This window comes from Choloepus didactylus, chromosome 18 (assembly GCF_015220235.1).
Source record: "Choloepus didactylus isolate mChoDid1 chromosome 18, mChoDid1.pri, whole genome shotgun sequence".
In the NCBI taxonomy this organism is placed as follows: domain Eukaryota; kingdom Metazoa; phylum Chordata; class Mammalia; order Pilosa; family Megalonychidae; genus Choloepus; species Choloepus didactylus.
In genome coordinates this window covers 73,795,160-73,815,956 of record NC_051324.1, presented here as the reverse complement: position 1 = coordinate 73,815,956, position 20,797 = coordinate 73,795,160, and the positions used below count along the sequence as shown (strand labels likewise).

The 20,797-nt window shown below is 61.8% G+C and overlaps 1 protein-coding gene across 5 annotated transcripts in view; it reads left to right on the top strand.

The window, feature by feature from the left end:
• TBC1D16 (TBC1 domain family member 16) overlaps positions 1–14,803 on the top strand; it is a 72,785-nt gene extending 57,982 nt beyond the window's left edge. For 2 of the 5 annotated variants that reach the window (XM_037808530.1, XM_037808531.1), the window contains exons 4-12: positions 898–1,059; positions 1,975–2,122; positions 3,041–3,205; positions 3,624–3,772; positions 4,924–5,058; positions 5,830–6,016; positions 7,508–7,687; positions 10,782–10,928; positions 11,854–14,803. In XM_037808530.1, the coding sequence (XP_037664458.1) occupies positions 898–1,059; positions 1,975–2,122; positions 3,041–3,205; positions 3,624–3,772; positions 4,924–5,058; positions 5,830–6,016; positions 7,508–7,687; positions 10,782–10,928; positions 11,854–12,102 (1,522 nt within the window). In that variant the 3' untranslated portion in view covers positions 12,103–14,803. The other 3 variants (XR_005212622.1, XM_037808533.1, XM_037808532.1) reach the window with 3 other exon arrangements.
• Positions 14,804–20,797: the final 5,994 nt, after the last annotated feature.

The following is a 20,797-nucleotide window of genomic DNA, read 5'->3' as shown; positions in this document are numbered from 1 at the left end:
TTTGCTAACCGGTCTCTAAACTAATTCATGAATTTAAAAAAAAATAACAGAGGGTTGCATTGCTAATCTGCAAACTACAGGCAATAAGATAAGCTGGTGAGAGTGGGCCACAGTGGCAGCCAGCTGGGGTTCAGATCCTAGCTCTGCTGCAGCCTGCGGGCTCTGTGGCCTTGGGCAAGTTATTTAACCTCTCTGGGCCTCATTTCCCCTCCTGTACAATGGGGCTAATACCACTCCTCATGTCAGAGGATTGTAAGCAATGAAAACACATGGAAAGCAGTTAACAGAGGAGGGTCCATTCTAAGTACTCATCATTAATAATGGCATTAATAACCCAAACGTTCCTTAGACCTATAAGCTGAGCCAATATTTTTTAGAAAAATGGTCAGCCAGAGCAAAACTAAAGGGAATTCCCAGGCTGTCTAAACTGGCATGAAACAGCCACTCTTGGGGAACTTTGAGGGCCAGCCCCCTGCTGGGATTTTTGTTTTGTTTTGTTTTGTTTTTTACTGTTTTCTATTCTACAAAAAGCATTGTATTTATGCTCATTTTATAAATAAGGAACAAGGGCTCAGAGAGGCTTGGTAATTTGCTCAAGGTCACACAGCAAGGAATTGAACCCAAGTTGAATAGAATTTAATCATGAAAATGCTTTCCCATTGACATCAAAGGTGCTTGGCTTGTAGTGGGATTCATTCATTCATTGATTCATTCATTCAGCAGGTGTCTGTTGAGCCTGCTGCATGCCCATGTATCATATCGTGTCGATAAGGTGGTGACCTTAGGCCTGGTGTGAGTGTTAAAATGAGGCCTCGGCTCTCCCCACGCCCTCTCTGTCCTCCCCTTTGGCCGGCACAACGGGGAAACGTGTGGCCATCATGTGACCTGCCCCCCCAGCTCCCCCTCCAGCTCGGATGCAAAGCTGCGGTTCCCCGAGAGCAACGGCCTCCTGCAGACCTCCCGGTGGGACGAGCCACAGAGGGTGGGCGACCTGGAGCAGATCTGCGGCGTGTTCCGCGTCGACCTGGGACACATGCGCTCCCTGCGCCTCTTCTTCAGGTGAGAGCCGTCTCGGCAGGGCCGGGCCTTGGGGTGTGTCTTCTGTGACTCGGGTTCAGGGCCCCGGACAAAGGCCAGTGTCTCCAAATGTCAGCTTCCCTCATCGCTGGAGCCCTCAGCAGCGGTTTCCCACCGTGGCCACCCCAGTGTGGCTGGGTCCCGTTTGTGGCCGGACGCCTTTGTCTGCCTGCAGGGTGATGATGGTCGCCTTTTTCCTGAAACTCTGGCTTGGGGGAGACACCCAGCTGGGCTCCCTGCAGAGATTCGCAGCCACAGGCAGCTCGGCTCTTGGGCCATGACAGGGGCTTTCTGGATCCAGGCGCCCTTTCTTTCCTAAGGGGTGGAAGCCCCAAGTTTCCTGCCTCAAAGCACATCACGTTGGCTCCCAGTAGGGCCCGGCCTCCAAGGAAACACCCAAGCAAGCCCTGAGCCTAGAAGGGGGCATGCACTGGTGCGGGTTCCCACACTGCGAGCCGAGTCCGGCACTGATGGACACTTAGTTTCTCTGGAGGGTCCTCCCAGAAGGCCATCCAAGCATGACCAAGGACGTCCTCTCCAGAGGGAGCCCCCTTAGCTGCCAGAGCCAGAGCCGCCCCACCTGGGTTCTGAATCGTCACCCCAGGTCTCCTGGAGGGAGGGGCTGGTGATCACCTGGCCGCTGGTGGCAGGAGGTGACCTGCCAGGGGGGAAGGCCCCACTCCTGAGCGGGCCAATCCCTGGGAGGAGGCTCTTCTGCCGCCTTCTGCAGGAGGGGTGATGGTTTTCATCTTTGGGTTAACGCAGTACGCCTCCCATCCGCAGCTGGGCCCCGACCCCCCATCCGGGACCCCCTGTTTCCTGTCCCTGGTATTGAGCGTGCCCCCTGATGACCCTTGGACACAAACGCCCTGTTCACGTCTTCCCTGGCTTTTCCAGTGACGAGGCCTGCACCAGCGGCCAGCTGGTGGTTGCCAGCCGGGAGAGCCAGTACAAGGTCCTCCACTTCCACCACGGCGGCCTGGACAAGCTGGCGGACGTGTTTCAGCAGTGGAGATACTGCACCGAGACGCAGCTCAGGGACCAGGTAGCCCCAGATGGCCATGGGGGGCACAGGGGCGGGTCCCACTGTCCCCCGGGGGACACAGGTTCAGGGAGGCAGCCGCCGGCCCGCTGAGCCACCCTGCCCCTCGCGGGCCTGGAGTCTGGGGTCCCAGGGCTCATGGGGTGCAGCCCGCGTGGTCACCGGGCGGCAGGTGGAGCCGATGGGTCAGGCTGAGAAGTGTGCCCAGGGCTCTGTGTCAGGTCTGCACCCTGCACTCGAGAATCGTGTTTTGACAAGGCTTCCTGCCATATTTTGCTCAATCTACATACAAATGTAATAAGAGCTCTTTAATTATCTGTTTAAGATACTGTATGTGCTTATTAGAAACGGGGCTGACTTTAAAATTCCCTCCCTTCCCACAGAGCCTCCTGCTGGTTCCGCTTATTACAGTAGCATGGCTTTCTCCCCCCCCCCTTACATTGAACAACCTTTGATTTTTGAATTAAATGTCAGCTGCAGTTTTGCCCCGGATTCGTGACTGCCCGTGGAGACGGCCTGGCAGGCTGGCTCCCCGCTCGCCGAACAGCGGGCCCTTTGTATGAGACCAGTGACATGTAATTTATTGCAAGCCCTCGCGGCAGAGGGAAGTTGGGCCTTACGATGCATTAATTCTGGGTTGTATCTTTTTTTTTTTTTTTTTATTTTGTGACTGGGGTTCGAGAGGGGAGGTGGTGGCTGGGGCGGGAGAACGGAGCCGTGGCGGAAACCGAGGTGAAGATGAAGGTATTTTCATTTTAATTGCATCTAATTGCACTCGCCATTTAGAAGTTTGTATGCAGGAGGGGGCTCTTCCCTTCCTTTCAGCAGAGCGGCTTTTAAACCCTGGGAACGGCCTTGCCGGCTTTAACAGCCACGTGCTGCAGAGCCCTGGCTGCCCCCCGTTTCCCTCCTGTCCCGCAGGGCGCGGCTGAGAGGACGTGCATGCAGTTCTCCATCCGGCGACCCCAGCTGCCGTCCGCCGAGACCCACCCCGAGGAGACCCTCCACGGGCGCCTCGACGTGGCCGCCTGGCTCGAGCACCTGAACGAGCAGGGCCAGGTGGAGGGCGAGTACCGGCTGCGCAAGGTGAGGCCCGGGGTCCCCGCTGCCCGCAGGAGGCAACCGAGGCTGCAGCGGTCAAAAAACAAAAAGCGAGAAAATTAGCGGGAGGGTTTGGGGGTCCCGCGTCAGCCCGGACAGAAGCGCTCGCCGCGCAGCGCTGCTTTTCCGGGGATTAGGCCGCGACGTGAGAACAACACGGTAATCTGCGCGTCGCCCCGGGGGGGTCATTCACATTGAAATGAGCCGGGTCTGTGTCGTATGGGAATGGCGGCCCCGGGCTTTCCCCTCCACACATGTGCAAATTGCGGAGCCCTGAATCAAGGCGTCACTTGTCAGCAGCGCTCGCCAAAGCCCCCCAAGCACGAATCGCGGGGGGTTTGGGGGTTCTTTGAGATGTCCTACTTTACCCGCCCCCCTCCCCAACTTGTGCGGCTCCCTCCAGGCCATTTTCTTCGGCGGCATTGACGTGTCACTCCGCGGGGAGGTCTGGCCCTTCCTGCTGCGCTACTACAGCCCTGAGTCCACGTCGCAGGAGCGCGAGGCGCTGCGTGTGCAGAAGCGCCGGGAGTACTGCAGCATCCAGCAGAGGAGGTAACGGGGACCCCCCCCCCCCGCCCCCCTGGGCCGGGCACATGCCACCCGGCAGGCAGGCGCAGGGCCGGTCAGCGTCCTGATGCGTTTCACCGCCCGGAGGGGAGGACGGCTGAGTGCAGAGAACCAGCCCTGCCTCCGCGCCGCGGGGGCCTCATGTGCAGGTCGAGGTGCCCACATGCCTTTCCAGTGACCCCCACGGGCCCTGACGTGGCAGGGTGGACCCGGGCTGCAGGCGGCGTCGGGGGCCTCTGCAGGCTGCTGGCAGTGGAGGCGTGCTTCCTCTCCAGGACACTGCGCCCGGGGGGCTGGGATAATGTTGGGGAAAACCTGAGGTGCACCCCCCCAAACCCAGTGCAGCAGGAAGGGGAGGGTGGGCAGCAGCTGCCTCTGCCATCCCACCCAGGGCTGGGGCGTGGAGGAAGGTCCCTCCTCAGAGCGAGAGTGTCAGCTTATAACAGCCACATGCCCGCTGGGGGCCGTGTGCCCATGATGGCCATGTGTCTGCTGGGGGCCGTGTGCCCGCTGACAGCCATGTGCCCCTGATGGCCATGTGCCCCTGACAGCCGTGTGTCCCTGACGGCTGTCTGCACACTGAGGCCATGTGTCCCTGACAGCCACGTGCCCACTGACAGCCGTGTGCCACTGATGGCCATGTGTCCGCTGACTGCCGTGTGCCCGCTGACAGCCATGTGCCCCTAATGGCCATGTGCCCCTGATGGCCGTGTGCACACTGAGGCCGTGTGTCCTTGACAGCCATGTGCCCACTGACAGCTGTGTGCCCCGACGGCCGTGTGTCCCTGACTGCCTTGTGTCCGCTGACTGCTCTGTGCCCCTGGCAGCTGTGTGCACACTGACGGCCGAGTGTCCCTGACGGCCGTGTGCCCCTGACGGCCATGTGCCCACTGACGGCCGTGTACCCCTGACGGCCATGTACCCACTGACGGCCATGTGTCCCTGACAGCCGTGTGCACACTGAGGCTGTGTGCCCACTGACTGCCCTGTGCCCACTGCCCTGTGCCTGCTGACTGCCCTGTGCCCCTAACAGCCGTGTGCACACTGAGGCCGTGTGTCCCTGACGGCCGTGTGCCCGCTGACTGCCCTGTGCCCCTGACGGCCGTGTGTCTGCCGACTGCCCTGTTCTCCTGCAGACTCTCCATGACCCCCGAGGAGCACGGAGCCTTCTTGCGCAACGTGCAGTTCACGGTGGACAAGGACGTGGTGCGGACAGATCGCAGCAACCAGTTCTTCCGCGGGGAAGGCAACCCCCACGTGGAGAGCATGAGGTGCCCAGTGCCCCGGCCCACCCATTCCACCTCGCAGGGGTCACACTCGGCCGAGGGGCGAGGCCCTCAGACAGGGGAGGCCCAGCGTCCCCCCGTTTCACCCCCACGCCTGCACCCTCGCGTGTGGCTCTGCTGCCACATGCCTCGGAACCCTTCTGGAAAGTGGGCCACGGTGCCCAGGGAAGCCCCAGGAGGCCCTCCCAGAGTGCCCAGGCAAGCTGTCCTCGTCCCCGAGCCGCTCCTGGCTCAGCTCAAGCCCACCCTGGGCAAGTCCCCCGATGAGTGCTGAGCCGTCTCCGTCCCCCAGTGGGTGGACCCCCATGGGATTCCCGTTCCACCATAAAGCCACACAGAGCCCGAGGCTGGCATCTTCAACATTTTGCTGCAGCCTGGCAAGTAATCGCACAAAATTAGCAGCCCATTAAAGGCTCCCTGCCAGCCCACCCTTGTCCTAGGCAGCCGACCATAAAGAAGATCAAACCCACATCCCTCCCTACCCTTCTGCTCACGAGGCTGTGGCCCCAGTGAGTGGGTGAGTGTAGGCCATTGCCCGGTGTGGGCTCTGGAGACGGTCCCCTGGGCTGCCGGGCACCTGCCATCACATGTACCTTCCCCTGAGATCCAAACAAAGGGTGGGGTCCAGGCAGTCCGGGGTCCCCAGCCCGGGGTTCTGCTGGCCCTGGTGATGGCCAAGCGAGGACAGCACAGTGGGACCGCAGAGCTGCCTCTGCTGACCCCATCCCCCCGTCCCTGTCCCCACGGCGTCCCCAGGAGGATCCTGCTGAACTACGCCGTGTACGACCCGGCCACTGGCTACTCCCAGGGCATGTCGGACCTGGTGGCGCCCATCCTGGCCGAGGTCCTGGACGAGGCGGACACCTTCTGGTGCTTCGTCGGCTTGATGCAGAACACCATCTTCGTCAGCTCTCCCCGGGACGAGGACATGGAGAAGCAGCTGGTGAGGCGCGGACATGCGTGTGTCAGGGGCACCGGGAGAGGGCTCACGCTGTTGCAGCTGCTGCGTGGCGGATGGGACATGGGCAGCTGGGCAGGGCCCGGTCTCCCGGGAGGGATGCTGATCCCAGATCTTAGGGGGTAACACCCCCATTCCACGCTGACCCACGGTCCGGAACCACGCCGTGCGGAGCGAGGAAGGGGTGCACACCATCACCTGGCCTCTGCTAGGTGGGTCCCCAAGTGCCACTGGGGTTGCTCCCAGCGGGGGTCAGGGCTCCCATCAGCCATGCCCCTCACCTGTCACCCGTTTGTACCCAGCACCTCTGGGGTCGGGCACTGGGACGTGGCCTCAGCCTCCCGTTGGGGAGGGAGAGCCTCAGCCTAGAAGCCGAGCACGAGCAGAGTCGGGGTGCTGGGAGCCAGGAGGGACACAGAAAGCGCCACAGCGATAGAGCCGGGAAGTGAGGTGGGTGTCCCAGCACCACCTGGGATGGGGGTGAGCTCTGCAGGGAAGGGGTCCAGCCCTGCACGTTTGCCGAAACTCATCTGAGCCCGGCGTCCGGGCCCTGACACCTATTGGCCCAGGTGTGTCACTGAGGGCTGAACTGAGGGCCTTGAATGCCAGGGCCAAGGGGCGTGGCCTTTAGACTACCACTGGGGAGCCCTTGAAGACTCAGATGAGAGAGCAGCCCCAGCAAAGAGGGCAGGGAGTGGAGGGGAGGGCCAGAGGCACAGGTGCGGCCTGGCTGGCGGTGAGGGTGTCCCCCAGGCAGGCGGGAACAGTGGCGTGCAGTGGAGAGTGGGTGGGGTCCTCAGAGCCCCGGCCCCCCGTGCCCCCTGCACCCACCCTGCCGTGGGCTGAGCCAGCCGGGCCGTGCTCGTGCTCCGCAGCACCCCACACACTCGGGCCGAGGTTTCCACAGCACCTGGAGGAGGCAGTTACAGGGCCTGAGGGCTTCTCCCCTGGGGAGCTGCTGGCTGCCCGGGACGGACCGTTCCGGGGCTGGGGCCTCACTCACGGCCAGAGATGCACTTTCTGATGGCATCGCTGAAAGCCTCAGCCCTCGTCACGGTGAGGCTGGAGTTGACCTTCAAGTGCAGGAATGGAGAGTCCTGGGGCTCAGAAACGTCCCCCCACCCCCTGGCTTCAGATCAGCTCTTGGAAATAACAGGTCTTGGTGATGGGGGAAGGCGAGTGGGCCAGGGGGCCCGTGCACCGTCTGCTCACCTGGCCGGGAGGGGGGAGAGAAACGAGCTGCCCCCCAGGGTGGCTGGGCCTGGGGGTTCTTCTGCTCAGCCTCCTGCCCCGGCCACAGCCAGCTCTGCCTGCGGCCACTCCCAGGGCAGCCTTAACCCGGGGGTGCACCCGCACAAGCGGCCGTGAGTCAGATGCCAGCGCAGAATTAAAACGAGCAAGTGCCAGGGGTGGGGAGCGGGCGAGGGGCGGCCTGGCGGGATGGGTGGACTGACGCGCCCGCCTGCCCGCCCCCAGCTGTACCTGCGGGAGCTGCTGCGGCTGACGCACCTGCGCTTCTACCAGCACCTGGCCTCGCTGGGCGAGGACGGCCTGCAGATGCTCTTCTGCCACCGCTGGCTGCTGCTGTGCTTCAAGCGCGAGTTCCCCGAGGCCGAGGCGCTGCGCATCTGGGAGGCCTGCTGGGCCCACTACCAGGTGAGCGGCCGGGGCCTCCCGCCTCCGTCTGCCCACCCGCGAGCTGCGCTGCCCCTCCTGGGGTGACCGCCTTCTGGTCCCACAGGGCTGGTGCAGACCCCGTGACCGCGTCCCCCAAGGCCCTGAAATTGAAGCAAATTCCCCGCTGACTACGCTCATTACCCTGTTCTGGGTGAGCTCCTGTCACAACCCGTCAGCGAGAAAGACGTCAGCAGGGGCTGAGCGGGGCCCACGTGCCACCCTGGGCACCAGCCCCCAGTCCCTTCCCTGGCCCCCTCGGCACTGCCTGGCCGGGAGGTCCAGCTCGCCCTCGGTCACGCTCTGGTACGGGGGACAGGGCCCAGGTCCCGCTCTCTGGTCAGCCCCTCTGCCGTCCTATCCAACGATGCTGATTTCCACTCGCCATCCACCATCAGTGTCTCCTCAACAAACCCCCTGGGAACAGCACTGGCTCTGTCATCCGGCTTTAGCCCCCAAATTAGGGACAAGGCAGGGATTTTTAAAGCTAGGCAACCTAGATCCCATCAGCCTTTAGAAAGCAGCACCTTATCTGCCTGCAAGAGGGGGCTCGTTCTCCACCACGGCCTCTATTACAGACCTTGCAGATAAGAGGCTCCCGCCAGCCCGCAGGCATTTCTGTTAGCATCTCCCACCCTTGCTAACCTCGCAGCAGGATTATATCTGCTAAGGGTGAATCCAGAGGAATTGAATGCTGGTGCCCATCTGTCCCTGCTTGCCCGCTGCACCCCCTCCGGACCCAGGTCTGGGCGGTGTTTTCCAGCTGGCTTAGTGCACCGGCACGGATAGGCCTGACAGTGGATCGTTCAAATTAGAACTGTGCCTGCTTTGCAAGGCATCGCTGCGTGTTTTCCCCGCAGCACCTTCATCACATTAGGTTCAGGTGGACGTTAAAGGGAGCTCCCAGCGTCACCCACCGTGCGGGGCCCGCCCTCGTGGCTGTTTTGACCACGGTGCTCAATCCGTGTCCCACGTTTAATGAACGCTAGCGACGCTTCCAGGCGGGAGGCCCGCTGGCACGGCTCTGTTGGCCGCCATTTTGTTTGAAGGCCACAAATCAAGTTCACGTTGTTGCAAGACCCTGGGCTGAGCTTACCCATCCCGGGACCCACCCGTTGGCTCACCCAATAGGGCCAGAGCGGAAATCCCTAGAGCCAGTCCCAGGCAGCCCCAGCCTTCCTCAGTCCATGGTGTGACAGCAGGGGGGGCAGCCGTAGGGTGATGGGCAAACAGCCAGGAGTTCAACGGTTCAGCGACGCCTGTGAGGGGGCTCCCTGCGGAAGTGGGGGTCACTGGCAGGGCTGCTGACTTCTAAAGGGCCGCTGAGGGAGAAAAGGCCCCACTGACCCCCAGTTTCTCTGGACTGCTGTGTGCCTTGTCTAGCGAACTGTGGTCGGGGCCGCCGGACCCTCCACCCCCTCCCTTCCCGCCCCCCACGCGGCCCCGAGGGAGCCGCACATCCACCTTCACGGAAATCCTGCCCCGCGTCTTCCCACCCCAGCCGGAGAGTCGTTCTCAGCTCGGAGGAAGGGGCTGGGCAGCCCAGGGCCAGCTGCCGGGGACAGTCCAGCCTCCGGCCTCCCCCAGCATGGGCTGGGGCGTTGGGGCTTCCACACCCCGTGAGCGCAGCCGGGCCTGATCTGGGAGCCTGGCCCCTTTGGGTGGCTTCAGGGCTGACCCCAGACGCCCTGGGGCTGCTTTTCCTTCCCGTGGCTCCGGAAGCGCCTGGGAATCAAAGGCGGCCCTCAGGTGTCCGGCGGGAGAGCACCCTGGTGAGCCGGTTTCCGGCCGCCCTGCCAGGCGTGGGGGACGGGCAGCGCCAGGTGGCCTCGGACGACGACAGCGGGTCCTCGGGGGGCCTTGGGAAAGAGGGATCGTGACAGGGAAGAGCAGCTGGAGGGGCCTTCGAGAGCCCTCGGGGGAGCCACTGTGCTCTGCTCGGCCAGGGCCTTCCCCCCTCTTCCTCCAGTGCAGTCGGCTCAGGGGCACGGATTGGGACGTTCGGCCTGCACGTGGCCGGCTGCAGGAGGTCCTTTCCCGCTGGCTTACTCGGTGACCCACTGGGGCGTGTTGCAACCTAACCACTCAATCACCATCTCGCGAGACCTTGAAACGAGTATGAGTTCATCTTCCTGGAAGAAAGGTTTAGTGCGGTCGCAGTTGATTCGTCTGGGGGGGGGTGGCGGCCGGTAGCTAAATCCTAGGCTCCCAGGCTTGCTCTGAAGGTACCGGCGGCGGGGGCTCTTTCCCGGAGGCGAAGGCGAGGCGGGGGATTTGGCCAGGTCCCCGGCGGGGGGGCGTGCAAGGTGTGGAGGGCGGCGAGAAGGAACAGGCAGGACACGGTACTTTGAGGGATGATGAAACCAAGAGAGCTTTATTAGGGGAGAGCACCAGCTTATATTGGGCGCTTAGGGGGCGGGGTAGCTGTAGAGGTCGAAGGCTTGGATTGGTTCAGAGAGGGCGCGGAGGTTGATAGACAAGGGGCGGGAGTAGTTCCGGTGACTGTGCATGCGCACTGGCGGTGGGGGAGTTGCTCTGGCAACGGGGAGTGTCCAGGCGAGATAAGGGGGTGGGGAAAAGGCGGTTCCCTCCGGCAAGCCTCTCCTAACGGTGGTATTTTGGGTGAGGAAATGGGGCCTGCCTCCGGCCTCACTTTCCCAGGCCCGGGGGGCTGCGGAGGGCGCTGTCACCCGTGCCCACCACCCTCCCCAGGGGCTGATCAGGTCCCCCAGCCCAGGCCCGCCAAGTTGAAGCACGTAATCAGTGTCCCGCAGTTTAGTTTGCCCCAAATCACAAAGATGAACCAAAGAGCTCCCCCCAAAGGGTGACAGTAGCCGATGGGCACCAGCGCGAGCTTCCCCTCCTTGGGTTGTCCCACAAGCCTTCAGATATAGGTAGTGACATTGGCCCCATTTGCAGATGGGGAAACTGAGGCCAGAAGGGGCTGTGCGGTTTGCCCAGAGCCACATGACCAGCAGTGCTGGCTGCAAAAGGCCCCCCAGACCCCGCAGCCTGCGCCCTCGAGGCAGAGCCCGTGCCTGGTGGGCAGCCTTGGCTGAAGCCCCTCTCCCCCTAGACCGACTACTTCCACCTCTTCGTCTGCGTGGCCATCATCACCATCTACGGGGAGGACGTCATCGAGCAGCGGCTGGGCGCTGACCGGATGCTCCTGCACTTCGGAAGCCTGGCCATGCGCATGGACGGGGAGCTGGTGCTCAGGAAGGTGAGCCCCTGGCCCGCGGGGTGCCCTGGCAGGGACCGCACCCCCCCCCCCCCGGGGCACCCGGCTGAGAAACCACACCTGGGGCCAGGAAATCGAGAAGGAGGCTGGGGTGGGGGGAGCTTCTCATCCAAGGTTAGCAGGAACTAAATGGGGGACAGCTCTTTTTGCCACTGCCCCCTTCACTACCCCCTCCCCACACACACTTCCCAGACTCCCACTGGAGAAGCTGCTGCTTACAGCTCTCTGGTGACTCAGCCAGAGGCAGCTGGGGGAGAGGGGGTTCCTGGAGTCAGGGGTGCAGCGGGCAGGAAGAGGGCATGGGCCGGCCCTGGGCTGCCCACCCCCAAAGCAGCCCCTGTGAGGGCTGAAAGGAGCCGGGGGGCGGCACAAGGGCGTCACAGTGGCCCAGGGGGTTGGGGTGGGGGTAGGAGTCAAGGCAGGGGCCGGGGGAGGTATGTGTGCAAATTGCTCACAAGGTGGGCCTGGCCGGCGGAGGCAGGGGCCCTGTGTGCTTTGGGTGGAGGCCGTTTGTGGAGCCATCTTTGTCTTAAGTCACACATGAAAACTGCTCCGAAAACCTCATCCATCCCTTAGACTGAGGGTGTTGAGTGGGGTACGGTGGGTAGATCCCTCAGCCATAGCTGCTGCGGCTGCTGCTCAGCCTCTCCCACGGGGTCCCCTGGTCACCAGGCTGCCCCCAGCCCCGCTCACCACCCATGGGGACCCCTGGTTGCCCCTGGATCCGCTCACCGCCCGTGGAGACCCCTGGTTGCCCCCGGATCCACTCACCACCCGTGGGGACCCCTGGCTGTCCCCGGCCCCGCTCACCACCCGTGGGGACCCCTGGCTGCCCCGGCCCCGCTCACCGCCCGTGGGGACCCCTGGCTGCCCCGGCCCCGCTCACCGCCACCCTCTCTCTTTGCAGGCGAGGAGTTTGCTGTACCAGTTCCGCCTGCTGCCGCGGATCCCCTGCAGCCTGCACGACCTGTGCAAGTTGTGCGGGACGGGCATGTGGGACAGCGGGTGCATGCCCGCCGTGGAGTGCACTGGCCTCCACCCAGGCTCCGAGAGCTGCCCATACGGGGGCACAGTGGAGGCACCTTCGCCCAGATCCCCCCAAGAGGGCGAGAAGGGCCCCCAGTCTCCTCGGGGTGGCTTCAGCTTCCGCAAATAGGTTGGCTCCTGTGCCGGACAAGGGGTGAGGGGAGCAGCCCGGAGGTGCCGGCCTGTGGAGGAAGGGAGAGGTGTGGAGGGCCCGGGGGGAGGGGCAGAAGCATAAGAAAATCGCCTTTGGGGCACACAACTGGAACCTTTTCACATTAATGACAAAATCAGAGTCTGGAAGTGACAGAAGTGAGACCCGCACCTGCCCAGAAGAGGGTTAGCTCCTGAAACGTGGGAACTGGGGTGCATGGCAGCTCCCCGAGAGGGGTTGGCCACCCCTCCTGGTGCCTGCCTTTGGTGGATTTCAGCGTGGCCCAGGGACGTCCCCAGCTTCCTCTGCCACCGAGCGGCACTGCCAGGCAACGGGCAAGGAGGGCCGGGAGAGGATGGCCCAGTTCACCCACAAGCCCTGCGATCTGCAGAACAGAGAGGGGTCCTCTCCGGGCCCGGAGACATCTTTGCAAGCCAGACATGCCCCCTCATCGGACCCCACTGTCCGAGAGACACACACTCCCCACGGCTTCCCTGGCCACCACTGTGAAGCTGGTGTGACGACGTCTGCCAAAAAACGAAAACAGAAAAACAAAAAACCCAAAACTGATCTCAGGACGGAGGGGCCTGAGAGCCGCAGGAGCAGTGAGGAGCTCGGGGTTTTTAACCTGGTCCGTCTGAGTGTTGTACACGCCTCGAAGTGAAAGAAGCCGCCTGCTCTGGAGCGCGGGCCACGGGCTGTTGGGGGGTCAGAGTCTTCTGAGCTGCTGGGTTTCCTCGGCCCACCAAACACAGCAACTAACCGGGGACCAAATTCGTCAGGCAGTGCGTGTGCGTGAGTGTGTGTGTGCGTGCATGCGTGTACGTGTGCATGAGTGTGTATGCGTGTACATGAATATGGGTGCGTGCATGCATGTACATGTGTACGTGTGTGCATGTGCATGGGTGTGTATGCGTGTGCATGAGTATGGGTGCGCGTGCATGCGTGTACGTGTGTGCATGAGCATGAGTGCGTGTGTGTGCGTGCATGAGTGTGTGTGTACATGCATGCGTGTGCATGCACGTGCACACATTCACATGCAATATCTCCAGGAGACTGTCCAAGGAGCGTGGTTGTCCATCACTGACCAGCTGAGCTCGGGCTTCCCTGCAGGGCCTGCCTCTCTGAAAGTGGGTTTTCTCCACTTCAGCCTCTCAGGTGACACGGGTGGCCGCAATTACTAGCCAGCACTCGGGGCGCCTCTGCTTTCTGGGTGGGCATGAGGCCTTCCAGCAGTTTCCCTCCTCAGAGTCATTCCTTCTGGGATGTAGGGAGGGCAGGCATGGGCATCTGACTCTGACGTAAGAGCTCCCAGCCACTTGGAGAATGTTGGGCACGGAGCTCCTGGCCTTGAACCTTCCAGCACATCCTTCTCCTGGGCTGAGAGTCGTTGTGGGGAGTCTTGGGGAGACTTAGAGTTCAGTGGTGAGGGTCCCAGAGTGGGTGGGGGTGGACCTCTCATCCAGTGCACTTCTGGGAAAAGAGAGTTGTGTTTCTGTGTTGGCCCCTGACGACCGAGCAGGGTTGATTCCATCTCTTGGGGAAATAGCCGCAGCTCACCAGGCATGTCCTTGTGCACTGACCCTCCTCTAAGAACTTCATCCTCAGGATCGGGTATATCAGTTAGCCGTTGCCACAGTAATGCTGCATAACAAATACCCCACCCCCTTAAGCCCAGTGGCTTTTGCACATCCAGCTCTCGAGCCTGCAGGTCAGCAGTTCTCATCGAGCTCTTATGGCTGGGGCAGCGGGCTGTCAGCTGGACACTCACTCATCTGGGCATCAGACCCGGGCTGCTGGCACTTGGCGCTGCTCCAGGTGGCTTGCACCCCACCCCCTGCAGGCTCACCTGGGTGAAGGCAAAGGTGCAGAAGCGGAAATACAGGGCACCTTGCCCAGCTTTGACCTGCATCACCCCAGCTCCCATCCTGCTGGCAGGGACGAGGCACGTGGCTGGACTCAGCATCAGGGGCTGGGAAAATGGACTCCCCCACTGTAGTGGGAGCAACTTCATCATGTGGCCGTGGGCTGGGAATACAAGAAGACCAGGGCCGTTATTGCCATCCGTCTGCTACCACCAAGAAGTCTCGGTCCAAGTGAAATGCCATCTTCCAGGGGCATTGACTTTCCCTGGAGAGACAGGAGGTGCCTGAGCAGGGAAAGGGGCATTCTCCCTGCACCCCCTCCATGAGGATAGCGTGTGGCCTGTCCGCCGTGCGTGCCCACCTTGTGCCTTGGGTCTCCTGTGTTCACCTGGGGGCAGTGCAGGCATCTGCTTGCTGCAGACTCCTGGGTGGAAAGTGTCCATTCTGCAACTCCTGGCTCTGCTGCCGTCGTCCCCACAGCTCCCCAAGACCTGGCCCCGCTGCCTCCATGTACCAAGTGCACCCTGCGTTTCCCCCAGGCCCCTCCGCTCTGCAGAGGCTGGAGCAGCCCCACCCCTCGCAGGACTCCCTTAATCTGGATGCAATTATGGGGGGAACCGCAGAGCACCCTGCGGCCGCCACTGCCCCCAGGACTTTTCCCAGCCAGTGAAAGGCATTAAGCGGATAATTCAGTCATTAGAGAGCTGGCCTTCCCCCTGCCCGGACGTGCAAATGTGGGATAATAAGCCCAGTGTGTCCCTCCTCGGCGACGCTGCTTATTTAACCCATTTTTTAAAATGACACTTAATGTTCTCCGCCGGCGTGCGTGCGTGTGCATACTTAGAAGTTTCCACGCGGCCGGCCCTACGGCTGGTGTCCGTCTGGTGGGAGGCGCTGCCGCTCTGGGGCCTCTGGGAGGAGAGGCTGAGAGAGGCAGGTGGCCGGTGGGGGTGCACCAGCCCAGGGGGAGCCAGGCCAGCGTCGCCCAGTTCCTGCTCCTGGCAGGGTGGGGGGGCGCATAAGCAGGGAGAACAGAGAGCCAGAGTGGAAGTGAGAATTGGGGCCCCAGAGCCAATTAGAGAGGGAGGGGGGAGAGCGGGGGAGGGGCGGCCCCTCCCTCCCACCTCCCCGGGGAGCCGGGTCTGACGTCCAGGAGGGGCAGTGCCCCGAGCCGCTGGCCTCGGATGCCGCCAGCAGACAGCGCCAGGTTGTCGCTGACCAGCTGTGAGTCGGGAGGAGGGTGTGCAGATTGGGGGGTGCCTTGACCCTGCATTGGGTGAGTTTTCCATAAAAGCCCCGTGCAAGCTCTGCGCTGAAGCCCTGCTGGGGGGGCCGGCGGGCAGGATGAAGCTGCTGGTTCCGGAGCACTCCTGCCTGGGTCCAGAGGCCCAGCCCCCAGTCTCAATTCAGGACACTCGGTGGCAGGGTAGTGGCTTGCAGAGGTCACTCAGCTTTGACCTTTGACAGGTGACCACTGGGAATGGGGTGGACTCAAGGAAATGGGAGTGGAGATGGTGGCCCTACATCGCCCTTCTCCAGCACCCTAACAGCCTCATCCTGGGGTGCAGACCACAGACCATGGGTGCCCGTGGCAGCCGCCCCTCGGTTCTTGTGCTCCCTCTGCGCTCTCTTGTCCACTTCTTTGGCAGGAATAGTGCGGGGGCAGGGGCTGCCCATTGGGTGATGGGGGTCGGCCAGCGGGTGTCAGGGGTGCCCTGGGCTCCCCAGGACAAGGGAAGGAAGCAGCCCCCGCCCACCACAGGCCCCCAGGAGGGCATATGTGGTGGTGGTGGTGCAGCCTGGGCCAGAAATGCAGGAGGGGCAGGCGAGCTGCACCAGGCGGCCAAGGGTGGGGGAACCGGCACATCCGACCTGAGGCCTGACACCACCCTTGGAGCCTGGCATCCCATCCACCCTGCGTTTCCAGACTGCAAGGCCACCTCCGAGTCCAGGCAGGGTGTCCCCACTGTCCCTGGCTCAGAAGCAAGAAGCTTTCCCCACCACCAAAGCCCGAGAACAGAGACCCCAGTGAGAAGCTGGACTGTGGCGTGCAAGGGGCACCAAGCCAGAGATCAGGGGCCTTGGCTTCCTCATCTGTAACATGGGATGAGGGATTCCTTCCATCCAAAAGCCGCCAGGAGGATGCCAGCCAAGGCCCAGGGAGCAAATGCACCTGCCACTCAGGGACGAGACCGTCCAGCCTTAGCCTTGGGCAGCACTGCCTGCGAGCGGCTCCGGAGCCCGCATCCTCCTGCTGCACCCACCTCGCGGTGTACCCCCAGCGTGAACCTCTCAGTGCCTCTTCTGTGAAATCTGCTCCACGCCACCCCTCACCCGCCAACAAGAACACTCAGCTAGGAACGCGGCGTGGCGACCCTGCATATGTGTGCACGTGCGTGTGCAGAGCCCTTGCACTCGGGCCTCACCCCCTGGGCTGTGAAGACGGTGCGGGCTGCAGGCTCGGCCCGGGGTGGAAACACCTGGAATCGCCGAATCTCCACGAAGCTCAAGGGGAGGTGGAGGCCCGGGGCCAGCTCCTTCCCACTCCCCTGGGCTCAGGAAGGCAGGGCCTGAGGCGGTGGTTGTGTTTTTTAAGGGAAAGTTTAATGAAATTTCCACCATTTCCCAGGGATTACTAATATCTACGCAAGTGATTCATTCTCCCAGCACGGGAGTTTTGTTCCTAAATGCCACTGCCCACCCGCCCCTGCCCCTGTGGCCGCAGCCATGCTCCCGGCTCCCACTGATCCCTCAGCAAAGCAAATAAAATCAGGTCGAGGCAGATGTGGTCTCCACGGTGCCTTTAAAGGGCCGGTGGGTCCGTTAAGTCAGGAGGAAGGGGCGCCGTCAAGTGTGGCTGAAGACGCTGGCCAGCCTTCCGGGCCATTCCGTGACGGGAGGGGAAGAAGCAAAGGGGGGCTGGGCCATGGGGCGTGGGGAGCCAGTAGGGCCCGCCCGGCCAGGGATCTGTGGGTGCCTGGAGAGGACGGGGAGCCCCTCGAGGCCACCTCGGACAGGCGAAGGTTGATGGAGAATGAATGAAACGGCTCCTGGGCCTCCCGCGGCAAAGACCCCCGAGCCCCTGAGCAGCCCAGAGCTGGAAACACGCCGTGTTTTATTGAGCCTTAGCTGCCGGGGCTCCGATTTCAGGAAAAGTCTGAGTCGTGCGTTTGTGGACTTTACAAAGGAGGCAAACACGGCGAGTCCGACCTCGGATGGAGAGGTGCGCCTGCCAGGAAAACGCAGGCGTCAGCCTCTCAAGGCTCCGCTGGTCACAGGGGACAAGCCACGGGGCCCGTGGGAAGGTGGGCAAAGGGGGGCTGGGGTCCCATGGGAAGGGGGTGTTCTGGGTTCATCTGGACCACGGAGCAGACAGGCAGCAGGCCTGCAGGGGTTGTATTTCCCTTTTCACCTTTCCCTGCAAGGTGAGGGGCCACGCAGCCCTCCCGAGTTTACACGGCCTTCAAAGGGTGGCTCTCACCTTCCTCTACTGGCCTTGGCATCTGAGAGCCTCCTCGCCCCCTCTGCCCACCCGGGGGTGCCCCCAGCCCGCAGCTTCCCCCGGGAAAGATACCGCATTTCGCCCCTTTCACGCCAGGTGACGCAGCAGCAACCTCTGTCCCTCGGTCACCGTGGGGTCAGCAGCCGCGGTGGGGGCAGCTCGGGACTCGGGGTGGGGGGGCCCAGGTCGGCGCAGTGGCTGTGCCTTCTGTCCCAGCAGGAACCACCAACAGGCCACAGGCCGAACCTGCCCCCACCCAGGAGGGCCTTTCCAACCCGTCGGGCGGCCGGCTCCCCGGGTCTGCTTTGCTCCGTTCTGTTTCTCCCAGAAATAACAATCGCGTGGCCTCCGACGCCCGGCCACGGGGATGGGCCACCGGGCGAGCCAGATTCTTCCCGGGGCGGCCCCCTCGGAAAGACCCAGCCCTCCGTGCCGCCGTCCTCGGGGCTCGCGATGCCCTCTCTGGCAGGAAGGGAGTGTCGGGGTGACAGCCCGGGCCCCTCGCCACGGGGAGGCTCCAAGAGGGGAAGTTCTTTGGGGACCCTGCTGGTTTCCCCAGGCTGCTGTGACGGATGACCACAAACGGGGGCGCTGGGAACCACAGGGGATGCTTTCACTCACTCCGGCGGCCAGGGCCAAAACCAGGGTGCACGCAGGGCCGAGGACCCCGGAGGCTCGAGGGGGCGGCACCTTCCTGGCCCCTCCGGCTGCCGGCGGCCCCAGGTGCTCCCGGCTGGCAGCTGCGTCCCTGCAGGTGCCGCCTCTGTGGCCACACGGCCTCATCCCCTGTGCCTCCAGCCCTGTGTCCAAATTGCCCTCTTCTCACAAGGACCCCAGCCTTGGGTTAGGGCCTGCCCTGCTGAACTTGACCCCTATTTTCAAATGGGGTCACAGTTATTCTCAGCTCCGGGCTTGAGAATGTGGCCACATTGTTTTGGTGAGGCACGATCCATCCACAACGAGCCATGGCGAAGGGCTTCTCCCACATCATTCGTTCGTGCATTCCACGTGTGTTGAACCTTGCGTATGCGTCGCGACGTGGCTCCAGGGATGCGAGGCCGGATCATCTCAAACAAGCAAAGGCTTCTTGCCAGCCCCGGAGAGGCCACTCACCACTTCCTGGGCAAACCTTGACCTTGGCTGAGCAGCCTTTGGCTCCCCTCCCTTCTCCAGGGGTGTGAGTGTTTCTCCAAAAACCCAGGTGAGCAGGACATGTCACTTACCTGCTTATCTTCCAATTAAATTCCCATTATGGCCCCTGTCTGCCCAATTCAGTCTCAATTATTACTGGTGCCTCCCTTCTCCCCCCGCCCACCTAAAGACATGCAGGGGGGGAGGGGTGCCCTCTGCAAACGTGCAGGGAGGGCCCCCTGCTCCCGGTCCAGGGGCCACTGAGATACCCACAGTCCAAACCCAAAGAATCTCCTGAAGCCTACCTCGGCCCAGGCATGTGCATGTGTGTGTCCCCACCCTGGCCTGGCAAGGGGAGCCTTAAGGTCCCCTCCCACCAAACACACACACACAACAGAGCCAGAAGGGCCCAAGCCAGCCCCCTCCCCTGGCTCTGTGCCATGCCTCCCCTCTGCCCCAAAGAGTGCCAGCTTTCAGAGAACAGAGGCCCCTTCCCCATTCTAGGCATAAACCTTCTTGAAAGAAAAAGGATCAGGAACGCTCGAAACAAAACCATGGGGAGAAGAGACATGAGCCCTCTATGAGTCATCGGGCCACTCTGGCAGCCTCACCTGGAGCTGGGATGCCGGGCAGGCTGCCCGGGCATGTGTCCGTGTCCTCACCCCCCTCCCCCACCCTCACACTGCCGGGGGAGGTTCCCAGACCGGCCCAGCCACCTGCGGGCTCTCCGTGGACAGCACACCTGCCAGCCCCTTCTGTGTGGGCTGCCGATCCCAGCGCAGGGACACTCCTCCTGGCCCGGGCCTCCCCCACCCACACGCCACCTCCTTCTGCATCTCAGGAGAATAACCGGAGTCTCGGCCATGGGGTGTGTCCTGCGCAATTTAGACAAAGTGGTGTGAGAAGATGCCATTCGGTCTCCATCTACAGAGGTGACAAGTCGGGTATCATCAGCCCTCCTACAGCAAACCAAAGAGACCACGTCATGTTTTGAGTCGCTGCAGAGAATGACCTGATGATTTTATAAATTGATGTTTGGATGCTGGAATTAGGATGGCACAAAGCAGGTTCAGGCTGGATAAAGCAGCCAGTCCCTCAGCAGGCAGAGCAGGTTCACCCCCAGCCCCCAACCAGTGAGAGACACACACAGTTCACCAAGATGTGGTGCCTCACCAAGGATCACAACAAGGCTGTGTCTTCAAGGACCAGCACAGAGTTTACTGATAGACTGTTTCCTGACCATAAATGGGGACTGTAGAAAAAGATGCTAAGGGTCCTAATGGCTACCACATTAATGATGACTGAGCACAGTGATCCAGCAGTTGTTAAATCTCACAGTGGAGTATGGTATTTGGGCTGCGTCTGGATACCAGCTAGAGGGGATGGGTAGGGGCTTCGAGAGGGACACCCAAAATGACTCAAAAGGGTAAGGGATAGAACCATATTTAAAATGAAGACTGAAGGATAAAAATGTTATCAAGGGTTTAAGAATTTGTGAAAAGAGCGCTAACTAGCTCCTCTCCACTTTTCTGGAGGGGAGAACTGGCAAAGGAGCTAGTGGCTGATCCGAGGAGCTGTCAGAGGCCAGGTGGCAAAAGAGCCACTCCAGTCTCTGGCCTCGTGGTGTCCTATCCATTCTGCCTTCTAGAACTCTGTGGTTCTGAGGGTAGGCTCTTGGTGTGGAAATCACCCTGTGCCGGGAAAAGGCCTGTCCCTGACAGCAGCTCCTCACCCTGACCCAGGGCCGTGCAGATTCACAGAAGAGCGGGGGCGTGGTGGAAAACGGAATTAGGAAGTTCTGACTTCTCTTATTAGCTCCACTGGACGTCTGCTTTCTGATAGGGGCCCTCAGTTCCTTCTGTGAAGGTGTTCCAGTTTGCTGAAGCTGTTGTTACACAAAATGCCAGAAATGGATTGGCTTTTGTAAAGGGGATTGATTAGGTTACAAATTTAGAGTTCTAAGGCCATAAAAATGTCCAAACCAAGGCATCAAAGAGAGGACACCGTCACTGAAGGAAGGCAGATTGCATCCGAACACCTCTGTCAGCTGGGGAGGCACGTGGCTGGTGTCTGCTAGTCCTTTGCTCCTGGGTTAAATTTCAAAATGGCTTTCTCCAAAATGTCTCTGGGCTTCTGTTTCTCTTAGCTTCTCTCTGCTCCTGTGCATCCTTGCTTA